Below are 15,684 nucleotides of genomic sequence, written 5' to 3'. Positions count from 1 at the left end.
CTGGTTTGAAACCATTTAAATGCAAATTAATATTTTACAGGAATTTTATTGCCGTTTACCAGCACCTGGAGTGAACTCAGAACACCATTAAAGGGATTCATGAGAACTCTCAAATGGTGAATAGTCTCTAGCTTTAACATGTGAAATACACTGTCAGACACGCCATCACTGGAGGTAGTTATTGTTGTCGATGATTCGGTCGTGTTTAAACATTGTAGGTGTTCTTGCGAGTACAACTTTCCCACTCCACCAGCTCACTACTATGGAACCACAGGCTAATCTCTTTCTTGGCCACTTCAACTGAGTCACTGGCATGGATGGCATTTCTGTGAGGAAAGAAAGCAGAAACAGATCAGCAGGACACTGCAAAACATAGGGTTGAGTCCTACAGAGACTGACAGTGCGTAAAGGTTGAGAAAATTGGAGAAAGGTTTTGAGCGAGTGGGAAATTGAGGATTGGAACTGAGATTGTTCTGATTAGATGATACTGTCTTTTATACTAACACCATGTAGCGTTCTCACTGTTAACTCTATGGGCCATGGCAAGGTCAGGTAAAGAGCTTCTTGGTTCTTGAGACAGCGTTATTAAATGTTGCATTTCTCAGGAACTGATCCAGTCCTGGGTTTGAGCTCTATTCCCATCCTATTCATGTATTTGTCAAGATGTCCCTTAAAAGTCACTACCGTATCCGCTTCCACTACCTTCCCCGGCAAGAAGTTCCAGGCACCCACCACCCTGTGTAAAAAATCTGCCTCGTACATCTCCTTTAAACCTTGCCCCTTAAACTTGTGCCCCCTAGTAACTGAACTCTTTCCACCCTGAGAAAAACCTTCTTACTATCCACTCTGTCCATGCCTCTCAATCTTGTAGACTTCTATCAGGTCGCCCCTCAACCTCCGTCGTTCCAGTGAGAACAAACCAAGTTTCTCCAACCTCTTCTCATAGCTGATGCCTTCCATACCAGGCAACATTCTGGTAAATCTTTTCTGTACCCTCTCCAAAGCCTCCACATCTTTCTGGTCGTGGCGACCAGAATTGAACACTATATTCTGAGTGCGGCCTAAGGTTCTATAAAGCTGCAACATGACTTGCCAATTTTTAAACTCAATGCCCCGGCCGATGAAGGCAAGCATGCCGTATGCCTTTTTGACTACCTTCTCCACCCGAGTTGCCACTTTCAGTGACCTGTGTACCAGTACACCCAGATCTCTTTGCCTATCAATACTCTTAAGGGTTCTGCCATTTACTGTATATTTCCTATCTGTATTAGACCTTCCAAAATGCATTACCTCATATTTGTCTGGATTAAACTCCATCTGCCATCTCTCCGCCCAAGTCTCCAACTGATCTATATTTTGCTGTATCCTCCGACGGTCCTCATCGCTATCCGCAAATCCACCAACCTGTGTGTTGTGAAACTATTGAATTGTCATAAAATACTTAGTGAAGCAGATGGAGTTTTAAGGAAGGACATTTGTTGTCCTTACCGCATCCGGCATGTAACTCCAGACTCACAGCAATATGCTCAAGTCTGAACTACCCCAGAAATGACCCAGAAAGACACTCGGTTGTATTCAAGACAGTCACCTTCATCGCCTTCTCCAGTGATACCCACATTCTGAGAATTAGAAGAAAACATCCATCCTGTCAAGCTCTCAAATTTGCAACATTTTAATGAGAGCTAAACTCCAAAGAATTGAGAGCCATTCTATCCTCTCTCTTCTCAAGACAACTCATCCCAGGAATCAATCTGCTGAATCTTCATTGCGCCACCTCCAAGGCTAGTATAGCGTAAGAAGACCATAAGACATAGGAGCAAAATTAGGCCACTCGGCCCATCGAGTCTGCCCTGGCATTCAATCATGGCTGATATTTTTCTCATCCCTATTCTCCTGCCTTTCCTCCATAACCCCTGATCTCCTTAATAATCAAGAACCTATCTATCTATGTCTTAAAGACACTCAATGACCTGGCCTCCACAGCATTCTGCGGCAAAGAGTTCCACAGATTCACCACTCTGGCTGAAGAAATTCCTCCTCATCTCTATTTTAAAGGATCGTCCCATTAGCCTGAGGTTGTGCCCTCTGGTTCTAGTTTTTCCTACTAGTGGAAACATCCTCTCCACGTCCACTCTATCCAGGCCTCGCAGTATCCTGTAAGTTTCAATAAGATCCCTCCTCATTCTTCTAAACTCCAACAAGTACAGACCCAGAGTCCTCAACCATTCCTCATACGACAAGCTCTTCATTCCGGGGATAATTTTTGTGAACCTCCTCTGGACCCTTTCCAAGGCCAGCACATCCTTCCTTAGATATGGGGCCCAAAACTGCTCTCAATACTCCAAATGGGGTCTGACAGAGCCTTATGCAGCCTCAGAATATATCCCCACTTTTGTATTCTAGCCCTCTCGACTTGAATGCTAATATTGCATTTGCCTTCCTAACTGCTGACTGAACCTGTACGTTAACCTTAAGAGAATCTTGAACAATGACTTCCAAGTCCCTTTGTGTTTCTGATTTCCTAAGCATTTCCCCATTTAGAAAATAGTCTATGCCTCCATTCCTCCTTCCAAAGTGCATAACCTCACACTTTTCCTCACTGTATTCCATCTGCCACATTGCCCTCTCTCCTAACCTATCCAAGCCCTCCTGCTTCCTCAATACTACCTGTCCCTCTATATATCTTTGTATCATCTGCAAACTTAGCAACAATGCCTTCAGTTCCTTCCTCCAAATCGTTAATGTATATTGTGAAAAGTTGTGGTCCCAGCACTGACCCCTGAGGCACACCACTAGTCACCGGCTGCCATCCTGAAAAAGTCACCTTTATCCCCACTCTCTGCCTTCTGCCAGTCAGCCAATCCTCTATCCATGCCAGGATCTTACCCTTAACACCATGGGCACTTAACTTAGTTAACAGTCTCCTATGCGGCACCTTGTCAAACGCATTCTGGAAATCTAAATAAATCACATCCACTGGTTCTCCTTTATCTAACTTCCTTGTTACCTCCTCAAAGAACTCAGATTTGTCAGACATGACCTCCCCTTGACAAAGCCGTCCTGACTCAGTCCTATTTTATCATGCACTTCCAAGTACTCTGCGATCTCATCTTTAATAATGGACTCTAAAATCTTGCCAATGACCGAAGTCAGGCTAACCGGCCTATAATTTCCCATCTGCTGCCTCCCTCCCTTCTTAAACAGCGGTGTTATATTCGCTACTTTCCAGCCCTCTGGTACCCTCCCTGCCTCCAGTGATTCCTGAAAGATTACCACCAATGCCTCCACAATTTCCTCAGCTATCTCTTTTAGAACCCTGGGGTGTAGTCCATCCGATCCAGGTGATTTATCCACCTTCAGACCTTTCAGTTTCCCCAGAACCTTCTCCTTAGTGATGGCCACTACACTCACCTGTGCCCCCTGACTCTCCTGGAGCTCTGGCATCCCACTGGTGTCTTCCACCGTGAAGACTGATGCAAAGTAACTATTCAGTTCCTCTGCCATTGCTTTGTTTCCTATTATTACTTCTCCAGCCTTATTTTCCAGTGGTCCAAGACCAAAACCACTAGGTCAATTCAGAGGGAAGACAAGGCTCAAAAGTGGGTCTGAGTTACACAGATGAGGTAAGGACAAATGTCCTTCCTTAAAACCCCATCCGCTTCACCAAGTCCTTTATAACAATCCAGTAGTCTCATGATCACCATTACTGATAGTTCTTTATTCTGGATTTAATCAAACAACAATTTAAATCCAGCTCCAGAAGGGTCATCAGACTTGCAACGTTGGCTCCATTCTCTCTCCACAGATACTGTCAGACCAGCTGAGATTTTCCAGCATTTTCTGTTTTGGATTCCAGCATCTGCAGTATTTTGCCTTTAATGTAAATCCCCAGTTCCAATGGTGGGATTTAAACTCCTGTCTCTGGCTCATTAGTGCCGGCCTGCAGTCCAGTAATATATTTACCATGCTACCGTACCTGCGGACAGAACGTAACTGGGCAATTTTACACTGTCAGGTAAATGGCAGTGTTGCAAAAACAGAAAATTCTGGAAATATTCAGCAATTCTAGCAACATCTGTAGAGAGAAACAAGAGTTCACATTTCAGGTCAGTGATCTTTTGTCAGAACCCTCATCATCCATTCTGCTGAAAGGTCACAAACCTGAAACATTAACTCTGTTCTTTCTGAATGTTGCCAGACCTGCTTAGTATTTCAAGTATCTGCAGTATTTTGCTTTTGTGTCAGTTTTGTGGCTGTACTGAACTCACTTGGCTAGAGGTGCAGCTAGTTCTAGGGCACAAATTTTCACTGCTCTAACCAGGACATTATCAAGACCCATATTTTCTGCCGTGTCCAATGCACTCAGCCATTTCTTGATATCATGTAGAGTGAATTGAATTGGTTGAAGACAGTTACTGGAGACCAGAGGCTGAGCTGGATCATTCACCTGCTGTTTCAGCTTTATCTTTTGCACTGATGTGCTGGGTTTTACCATCATTGAGCTTCCTCCTCCTGTAAGTTGTTTAATTGTCCATCACTGGTCATGACTGGATGTGGCAGGACTGCAACACTTTGAACTGATCTGTTGGTTGTGGGATTGCTTGTGTGTGTGTATAACCAGCCTTTTCTGTTCAGCGTGCATGTCATTCTGGGTGTAGTAGCAGATTGGCACCTTATTTTTACTCATGCCTGGTGTTACAGTTGACTTGCTTTTCTATTACCATCAACCCAGGCAACTGATTTAATGATAGAGTGAAAGATTGTGGTGGAATATGATTCTACTGCTGTCGAGAGGCTGTTTCCCCTGGCTGGACATCTAGTACAATCGATCATACTCTCAACATCAGGGGTCAATCATTAAGGACTGATGAGAGATTTCTTTAGATGGTTGTGAATCTTCAGGATTTTCTACCCCAGAGATCTGTGGATGTTTAATTAAGTAGATGCAAGACTGAGATTGTTTACTTCCATCCCCAAAAACTATGAGGCATGATCATATAGAATGATGGAGCAAGCTCCAATGGCCATCTCCTGCTATTTCTTATGCTCTTAATCTTGAGGATAATGGCCGGGAGAGAGACAGAAAGAGTGTGCGCACACATATATATTTCCTCTGTTCAGTCATTTCTACTAAAACTTTTGAACAAACATTGCTAATTTTTGTTATGAATTTCATAAACAGAATCTTCACTAATACCAATCAGCTGAAAACTGAAGCCTGGTCATTGCTGCACTTTCCTGGTGGGAGATGCATGCTGGCTAGAACCTGCTGATTTTGCCCCCATTGAAGTTCCAGCTGAGGTCAAACCCTTGCTTCCAGCTCTGGTACAAAATGACTCTGGGAAGGTTTCCAAAGTTGAGGGGTTTCTTTCATCGCCCCCACTCTCACCCTACCTGCTTATGTGAACACAAAAGTCTCCTCTCACGGTTCCCGGGCGAGCCTCAGCAGGATTAGTATCACCCACCATCATGCGAGACACACTCACCGCATCACAACCTTCCCAAACCTGCAAAACAAGAAACTTAAACATTGGACTTGGCCGAATAGGCATGCGGATTAAAAGAAAGCTTTAAATCCGTCACGTAAACAAATGGTGACTGAAGTCTTAACTCTGAATAACAAAGTGCAAGGATTAGAACAGCAAAATGTAGAAATGAGCAAGAATAACTTTGCCACTTTCACCATCGTGTAATAACAAACAAAAGTGAATCTTGTGTACTTGGTTAGCAGGAGGCACTGTTTATGGCAGCACTGCCCTCACCTCTTTGTTAGAAACATAGAAAAACTACAGCACAAAACAGGCCCTTCGGCCCCACAAGTTGTGCCGAACATATCTCTACCTTTTAGGCCTACCTATAACCCTCCATCCTATTAAGTCCCATGTACTCATCCAGGCGTCTCTTCAAAGACCCTATTGAGTTTACCTCCACCACCACTGACGGCAGCCGATTCCACTCGCCCACCACCGTGTGTGTGAAAAACTTCCCCCTAACATTTCCCCTGTACCTACCCCCCAGCACCTTAAACCTGTGTCCTCTCGTAGCAGCCATTTCCACCCTGGGAAAAAGCCTCAGAGTCCACCCGATTTTTGCCTCTCAACATCTTATATACCTCTATTAGGTCTCCTCTCATCCTACGTCTCTCCAAGGAGAAAAGACCGAGCTCCCTCAGCCTATCCTCATGAGGCATGCCACTCAATCCAGGCAACATCCTTGTAAATCTCCTCTGCACCCTTTCAATCTTTTCCACATCCTTCCTGTAATGAGGCGACCAGAACTGAGCACAGTACTCCAAGTGGGGTCTGACGAGGGTCTCATAGCTGCATCATTATCCCCGGACTCCTAAACTCAATCCCTCGATTGATAAAGGCCAGCACACCATACACCTTCTTAACCACCTGCGGGGCCGATTTTAGAGTCCTATGGACCCGGACCCCAAGGTCCTTCTGATCCTCTACAGTACTAAGAGTCTTTCCCTTTATTGGGAGAAGCTATTGAATTATTTTCAGGGTAAATTTTGACATCCTGAAAAGAACATCCCAGACTCAGATTTTAACTCCCTCCAATCATTTGAACCAATGCTTCATTGTTGTTTCTGGCCACTTCTTACCATAACAACGATGGGTCCTGAGCTCATGTATTGGATTAGTGCAGAATAGAAAGGTTTCTCTCGCAGATCACGATAATGCTCCGAAAGTACATCCTGGTGGGGCTGAAACAAAATGGTTGGGTGGGTTAGTAAAGCTCAGAATCAGCCCACCTCATCTCCGACACTCCCTATTTTAACTGGTCATGTTTTAGAATTCAAATACTCCAGCTGCTCTGCCCCCCCCCCGCCTCCCGGAGCAGTGGGTTCTCCTGACCAACATTCCTCCCTCAATCAGCACTTTCAGAGACTCCATCGGCAGTGGTGCTACTGAGCAACTCTTGGTGATGGACATTGAAGTCCCCCACCAGAATGCATACCGTGCCCTTGCCACCTCCTGTTCATCTGGCAGTAAGGTTACTTCAGTTGCAAGCAATAAAATAACTAACTTCACAAAGTAAATCAAAGAAAAAGATTTAATAAAGAAATTTCATTACACAAAACTCGGCCACACAAGCTCCCCACAATCCCCATCTGCTTTCTATTTATACCAGGTCAGCTGACCACCACAGCGTGTTACCATTGGTTACGTTATAACAGATTCCAATGTTATTACAACACCTCCAACATGGAAAGTACCGATTCATCAGCTTAAGGTGTGTGATAGGTGGCAATCAGTAGACATTCCCTTGCCCATGTTTGACTTGGTGCCATGAGACTTCATGGAGTCTGGAATCAATGTTGAGGATTCCTTGAGTCACTCCCTCCTGACTGTATACCACTGTGCCACTGATTCTATTGGGTCTGTCCTACCAGTGAGACAGGACACACACCCAGGGATGGTAATGTCTGGGACACTAACAGTAAGGTATGATTCAGATTGTTGCTCGACTAGTCAAGTGGGCAGATCTCCCAATTTTGGCACAAAGACCTCCAGACAATGGTAAGGGGGACTTTCTAGGGTTAACAGGGATAGGTGTGCTGTGGTAATTTCTGATGCCCAAGTTGATGCTGAATGGTCTGTCTACATTTATTCCTTTGCAGTTTGATCCAATGGAGTGGCTTGCTGGGCCATTTCAGAGGGCAGTTTGAAATCAATGACATTGCTGTGGGTTTAGACTCAAAATGTACACCAGACCAGGTAAGGACCAGAAGATCCAATTGTGGCTTTCAGGAAATAAAATAGATCATTTTCTGAGGAGGAGAAATGTGCAAGGCCAGGTGGGGAAGATTTGAGTGCATTGCTCATACAAAGAACTGACGGATTCCCTTCCCGGAAGGGCATTAGTGAACCAGGTGGACTTTTACTAAAATTTATGATGCCACCATTAATGAAACTAGCTTTCAAACAAATAATTCAGTTTAAATTTCACCGGGGGTTGCTGTGTTGGATTTGAACTTATTTCCCCAGGGAATTAGCATGGGTCTTTGGACTACTAGTTTAGTGATATTACCATTATACGCCATTTCCCCATAATCTACAAAAAGACTTTCACTAGAACAGGTGATAGAATGTTGGCAAAAAGCACGTTTTCTAGTGATGGGCGCTGGGATCTTGCTGTACCTGCACAAGTTTCAGTCCTACAAGCTGGAATCCCCTCTTCTCAAAGCGTTGGATAATTTCTCCCACAAGCCGCCTCTGGATTCCGTCTGGTTTCACAGCCACCAGTGTTTGCTCATGAATCCCAGTGACCCCTGAGTGAGGAGCAGGAAGAGGTTACCATAAGTTGGCATGTTTACATCTTAAATAGTTTTGCTTAGTGGCCACAACAACCCCGCCCTCCCTTCTTGGGAGGGAATTTGCGGCTGCGTAACTATAAAGAACATTCAACCACAACAAGAAGTTTGTTAGGATAGAGTTTGAGATGTTTTGCTACATTATATTATTTTGTTACAGTTGCTATGTAAATATACGTTGTTGTTGAGAATTAAAGGTCACGGAACCAAAGCAACCTTGACCTGACAATGGCGGAACAGGCTCATGGGGCTGAATAGCCTCCTGCTGTGTTACCCAAAGGCGATGTACAATCTTCTCTAGCAACGGTTGAACTCAAATGAATAAACAAGGTCATTCCTGGTACGATGTCCTTGCTAACAGCACTGTGCATGGGTAAGTCCCCAAAGAAACAATATTGGTGAGACTGACCAGCTCAATCACTCTCTAACTCCAAATCCAAAATACAAAGCCACACTGGCAGGAGTCTGTTGGTGCTGAATGTCACAATGCTTTTGGGTGATGAGACCCATTAGAATCCATCTGTCTTCTTACCCCAAACTTGTCCAATAGAAGTTACTAACTAGCCGCAGGTGTTACTAAGCAGTGGTTTCTCACAACTAAATCTATATTTGTCTATTTATAAAGCTGCCACAAGCCAGTAAGCTAGATTAAGTGCTGCGCAAACAGGGCAATCAATTTATGCCAAGGCTCAATAGTTAATGCTGCCTCAATTGCTCGCACTGAAGGGCAGTTGGTGTTTATTTAACCGATCAGATGGTTCTGATTTTAGTGCAGATTTAAGTTGCCAGTGACAGCATTTAAAACAAAAATAATTTTCAGAATGTGGGCCTAACCAGCTTTTATGGGCGGCACGGTAGCACAGTGGTTAGCACTGCTGCTTCACAGCTCCAGGGACCTGGGTTCGATTCCCGGCTTGAGTCACTGTCGGTGTGGAGTTTGCACATTCTCGTGTCTGCGTTGGTTTCCTCCGGGTGCTCCGGTTTCCTCCCACAGTCCAAAGATGTGCGGGTTAGGTTGATTGGCCATGCTAAAATTGCCCCTTAGTGTCCGGAGATGCATAGGTTAGAGGGATTAGTGGGTAAATGTGTAGGGATATGGGGGTAGGGGCTGGGTGGGATTGTGGTCGGTGCAGACTCGATGGGCCAGATGGCCTCTTTCTGCACTGTAGGGTTTCTATGATTCTATTGTCCTTGAAAAGGTGGTGGTGGTTTTCTTTTTAAACCACCATGTGGTGAAGATGCTCCAACAACACTATTTGGGAGGCAGTACTAGGATTTTGACCCAGCAACCAAGTGGTGGTGGTGGTGGTGTGCAACTTGGAGGCAGTGGTGTCGCCATGCACCGGCTGTCCCTGCTCTTACATGGTGCAGGTCATGGGTTTGGAACCTGCTGCAACTTGCAAAGGTGTCTATTTTGAAAGGGTGGCGATAGTAAATGTAGCCAATAAGGTTAGTCTGCAAGCTGAAATGAAAACATTTATTTAGCTGCTATTTATTACATTGTAACATGGGCTGAAACCTGCATGAAAGACAAGTGGATAAACTATAACTGGCAAAGGATCTCTCAATCTTAGTTTTGTGTTTGTTACTTCACATCAATTCCTACCAACCGGTTGGAATAAAAACAAATAAAAACAGAAACCATTCAAACCCACCAGACTCCTTGAACAAATGAGATTGTAGTGCCTCAGTTCTGGTTGACACATTAATATTCTATAATATTCAGATAAGAGTTTCTGCAACTGTCACAGTAACTTATTTACAGTTACAGAACTTACCAGGTTAGTTCACTAAAGTAATGATACCATTGTGGCTTTGTTACTGAACTAGTAAACTAGACACCTGGATGATTAATTCTTCAGCCAGACTGTGGTGAATCTGTGGAACTCTGCCACAGAAGGCTGTGGAGGCCAGGTCATTGAATGTCTTTTAAGACAGAGATAGATAGGTTCTTGATTAATAAGGGGATTAGGGATTATGGGGAAAAGGCAGGAGAATGATGATGAGAAAAAACAAATCAGCCATGATTGAATGGTGGAGCAGCCTCGATGGGCTGAGTGGCCTAATTCTGCTCCTATGTCTTATGGTCTTATTAACTTGGAGACAAGTTCAAATCCCACCATAGCAGCTGGAAATTTAAAATTCAATAAAATAAATCTAGAATAAAAACCTAATATCAGTAATGGTGATCATTAAACTACCATTTTGTAAACACTCATATGGTTGACTAGTGTTCTTTCAGGAAAGAAATCTGCCGCCTTTTCGTGTTCTGGTCCATATGTGACTCCAGACCCACTGAAATTTGGTTCACTCTTAACTACTCTCTGAAATTACCTAACAAGCCACTCAGTTGTATGCAAAATGACAGATCACCACCACCTCTCGGATAATTAGGTAGACATTAAGTGGTGACGTCATCAACCATGCCCACATCCAATGAATCATAGAATTCCTACAGTGCAGAAGGAGGTAATTCAGCCCCTCGAGCCTGCACCGACAACAATTCCACCCAGGCCTTATCCCCGTAACCCCACATATTAAACCTGCTAATCTCCTTGACGCTAAGGGGCAATTTGAGATGGCCAATCCACCTAACCCGCACATCTTTGGACACTAAGGGACACTTTAGCATGGCCAATCCACTTAACCCGCACATCTTTGGAACGTGGGAAGAAACCAGAGCACACGGAGGAAACAGACGCAGACACGGAATGAATAAACAAACAAAAATTAGGGCTGAAGATGAAGGCATTATGATAATTCAATGGTTTAGATCCTTTCTTAGTATCAGCTTTACATCTCATAGCCCCTGGTGCTCAATAATCTTCCCCTTCATGACCAAGCTCCTTAAGTATTTACCAGAGTACCACTTTGCTCAGATAGTAACCTGATATTCAAACTGGAAAATAAACCACACTCCAGCTGGGAATTTGTGTTGCGAGGAAGATGCAAAGAAGCTTCAAGAGGATTTGGAAAGACTTGGTGAATGGAAAATGAGAGATTATCCACTTTGATAGTATTTCTTAAATGGTAAGAGATTAGAAAGTGTAGATGTACAAAAGGACCTGGGTGTCCTTGTCAATAAGTCACCGAAGGCTAACATGCAGGCAACTGGAAAGGCTCACGGTACATTGGCCTTCATTGCAGAGGAGTTGAGTGCAGGAGTAGTGAAATCTTGTTTCAATTGTGTAGAACTTGGTTAGATTGCCCCTAGAAAACTGTGTGCAGTTTTTGTCTTTTACTTTAGGTAGAATTATTGCCATAGAGGGAGTGCAGCAAAGGTGCACAGACTTGTTCTTGGGATGGGGCGACTGTCCTATAGAGAGAGAGAGAGAGAGAGTGGGGAAACTGGGTCTGTATTCTCCAAAGCTTTGAAGAAATTTGTGATCTAATTGAAACTTACAAAACACAACGGGATAGACAGGGTAGATGCAAACAAGATGTTTTCCCTGGCTGGGGAATCCAGATGTGGAGATGCCGGTGTTGGACTGGGGTAAACACAGTAAGAAGTCTCACAACACCAGGTTAATTTGGTAGCAAAAGCCACTAGCTTTCGGAGCGCTGCTCCTTCGTCAGGTGAGTGGGAGTTCTGTTCACAAACAGGGCATATAAAGACACAAACTCAATTTACAAAATAATGGTTGGAATGCGAGTCTTTACAGGTAATCAAGTCTTAAAGGTACAGACAATGTGAGTGGAGAGCATGTTAAGCACTCTCTACTTACATTGTCTGTACCTTTGAGACTTGATTACCTGTAAAGATTCACATTCCAATCATTATTTTGTAAATTGAGTTTGTGTCTTTATATGCCCTGTTTGTGAACAGAACTCCCACTTACCTGACGAAGGAGCAGCGCTCCGAAAGCTAGTGGCTTTTGCTACCAAATAAACCTGTTGGACTTTAACCTGGTATTGAGAGACTTCTTACTGGGGAATCCAGAACCAGGACCAATTTCCGAATAAGAGGGCAGCCACATTAGAACCAAGACAAGGATGATTTTTTTTTTTACATAGAGGGTTGTGAATCTTTGGGATTCTCTACTCCAGAGGGTTGCAGAAGCTGTCATTGAGTGGAGATTGACAGATTTCTAAATGGCAATCATAGAATCCATACAGTGCAGGCCATTCGGCTGATCGAGTCTGCACCGAGAACAATCTACCTAGGCCCTATCCACATATTTACCTGACTAATCCCCCTAACCTATGCATCCTGGGGCACTAAGGGGTAATTTAGCATGGCCAATGCACCTAACCCACACATCTTTGGACTGTGGAAGGAAACCAGAGCACCCGGAGGAAACTCACGCAGACACGGAGAAAGTGCAAACTCCACACAGACAGTGATCTAAGCCGTGAATTGAACCCAATGATGTAAAGGGATACGGGAATAGTGTGGGAAAAATGCGGGATGATAGTATTGAATGGCTCGATGGGTTGAATAGCCTGCTCCTATTTAGCTACAAGTTTTTGAAGTGCAGGCAAATGAATAGCTAGAAGGCCAAGAGATTAAGCTATCTGAAGCATCTGGCCTCCTGTTTCTATAAATACTCTATTATTTAGAAAACATTTCTCTCTTTTGGGGGGGTGGGGGCTTATAACAATGAAAGAAGTTGTATAATTACATAAAATTGAAATCGATTTAATTCGATTTTAATGGAATTAAAAATCTAAATGAAATTAAGTTTGTTGTAAACAAGGATTTATGCTGTTCTAAGCTCACGAGTTTTAAATCAGTTACTATGGTCACATTCACCAGTTTGTTAGGATTCGTGAGTTTTAATCTGTCCTCAGTTCAATGATTTTTCACAAAAATAAGTTGCCCAAAGCGGGTGGGGTCACCTTCCCTCCACAAACTGCTCACTTTAAACATCATTTTATACAGCAGCCAATGTCGAGATGAATCTCTCAGCGGGAGGTTCTCCCACATGGAAAGGAATAACTTTATTCAGGATTAATAAACTCGGATCAGCCTCTGGGAAACACAGGAAAAGAATTTTACCCTCAGTCTGCCCGGGGTCAGAATAAATAAAGCTCCAAACTGACAGAACCATCTCCAGAAGGTTCAGCTATCACACACCAGCCTCCCTGTCCCGGCTGCAGTAACCAGCAAGAATTCAGCATCTTCAGCTTTGCAACAATGAAGCGGTGGCGGGACCGCAAGTTTCTTTGTTTCCAAATCCACAGCGGAAAGTTTGGCGCAACTCCCCAACTTCAGGTAACTTACCCGCTGAGTGCAAGCGGAAGCCAGCAGCGGCCCTGGCCGACCTTGGAGTCTCTGCAAGCGGGGTGAAGCCGCAAACGATCCCGGCCGTCACCCGCCGGCTCAGTGCCCGCAGAAACATCGCTGCTGGAGCCAGCACCGAAGCTGCAGCTCACTGAGCCCCGGACCCGGAACCCGGGCTCCGTCTCCACCACTCAACCCCCCCCAACCAATCACAACCCAGTACCAACCCCATCTCCGCCAATCACAACCCAGTACCAACCCTCTCTTCGCCAATCACAACCCAGTACCAACCCCCTCTCCGCCAATCACAACCCAATACCAACCCCCTCTCCGCCAATCACAACCCAGTACCAACCCCCTCTCCACCAATCACAACCCAGTACCAACCCCCTCTCCACCAATCACAACCCAATATCAACCCCCTCTCCGCCAATCACAACCCAGTACCAATCCCCTCTCCGCCAATCACAACCCAGTACCAACCCCCTCTCCGCCAATCACATCCCAATACCAACCCCCTCTCCGCCAATCACAACCCAGTACCAACCCCCTCTCCGCCAATCACAACCTAGTACCAACCCCCTCTCCGCCAATCACAACCCAATACCAACCCCCTCTCCGCCAATCACAACCCAGTACCAACCCCCTCTCCGCCAATCACAACCTAGTACCAACCCCCTTCACCAATCACAACCCAGTACCAACCCCCCACCAATCACAACGCAGTACCAACGTCCTCCACCAATCACAACCCAGTACCAACCTTCCCTTCCAATCACAAACCAGCAGCAACTGCCTCCACCAATCATAAGCTAGTAACAAACCTCTTCATCAATCCCAAACCAACAAACCCTCCACCAATCCCAAACCAACAACCCCTCCACCAATCCCAAACCAACAACCCCTCCACCAATCCCAAACCAACAACCCCTTCACCAATCACAAACCAACAACCCCTCCACCAATCCCAAACCAACAACCCCTTCACCAATCACAAACCAACAACCCCTCCACCAATCCCAAACCAACAACCCCTTCACCAATCACAAACCAACAACCCCTCCACCAATCACGAAGCAGTACCAATCCCCTCCACCAATCACAAAGCAACAATTCCTCTGCCAATCACAAACCAGTGGCAACCCCCTTCACAAACCAATAACAACCCCTCTACCAATCACAAACCAGTACTAAACTCTCCAATCACAAGCCCGTACCAACTAAATCAACGAATCCTGATCGACTACCAACCCTCCCCCACCGCAAAAAAACTAATCCTGGCCTCCATCACCCTGCATCTAAAAATATTTACCACTTTCCCCGAATAGATTCAACGATTGCTACACTGTCAGAAGGGTAGCATTGAGGGATCGCTGCACTGTTGGACGGGTAGTTCTGGGGAAATGGTACAGTGTCAGAGGGGCAGCACTGAGGGGAGCACTACAGTGTTCGAAGTATGGCATTTTAGATGAGTCTATCCAATCAGGTCAAAGAGCACAGTGACATTGTTGTGTTCTGCCTAACAGTCTTCTCTCGCCAAACAGCACCAAGAACAGATGATCTGGTTATTTATCTGATTTGTTGGATCTTGGTGTGGAATATGACTCCCACAATAATGACTGCACTTTAAAAGCAATTCTTGACATGAAATGCTTTGGAATGCGAGGTTTTGGATAAGTACTGATAATTGACATCAACACTAGTGCAACGGACATCTCACACACAGTACAACAGTTCAACTAATGCTGTTTTAATTAATTACCTTCAGATATATACCAATTAGTGGCAGCTATCTAAATTGTCCTTACAATAAAAATATCTAGAGATGAAAATGTTTGCCTATTTTCCTGATCGACAACATACCTTTTGCAACAAGCCTATGAATTTTAAGCCCACTCTGAATTTTGAAGGAAGGTTTATTGCAGATGGTGTTTTTGTGACTATCTACTAAGCAGTATAATAAAGTATTTGATGTGTACTGTTGAATAAAACAATTTGCTGGTTTATAGCTTTGAATCAGTAAACGTGGTGAAGATGCGTTCACATGGTCATTTCAATAAGTCACAGTAGAGTGGCCTGACTCCCTCTGTACAGCACGATATCAGCACCACTCACTCCAACTTAGAATAGAAAATCA

General features: G+C 44.5%; 1 protein-coding gene across 1 annotated transcript; it reads right to left on the bottom strand.

The window, feature by feature from the left end:
- nme4 (NME/NM23 nucleoside diphosphate kinase 4) lies at positions 1 to 13,745 on the bottom strand. The gene is made up of 5 exons (XM_078240467.1): positions 13,548 to 13,745; positions 8,151 to 8,281; positions 6,611 to 6,712; positions 5,395 to 5,507; positions 1 to 326 (listed from the first exon to the last, which is right to left on the bottom strand). The coding sequence occupies exons 1-5, from the start codon at positions 13,663 to 13,665 to the stop codon at positions 206 to 208; spliced, it is 585 nt and encodes a 194-aa protein (XP_078096593.1). The 5' UTR covers positions 13,666 to 13,745; the 3' UTR covers positions 1 to 205.
- Positions 13,746 to 15,684: the final 1,939 nt, after the last annotated feature.

This window comes from Mustelus asterias, chromosome 23 (assembly GCF_964213995.1).
Source record: "Mustelus asterias chromosome 23, sMusAst1.hap1.1, whole genome shotgun sequence".
In the NCBI taxonomy this organism is placed as follows: Eukaryota; Metazoa; Chordata; class Chondrichthyes; order Carcharhiniformes; family Triakidae; genus Mustelus; species Mustelus asterias.
The sequence above is the reverse complement of the archived record's forward strand: the minus strand, read 5'-3'. Positions and strand labels throughout refer to the sequence as shown.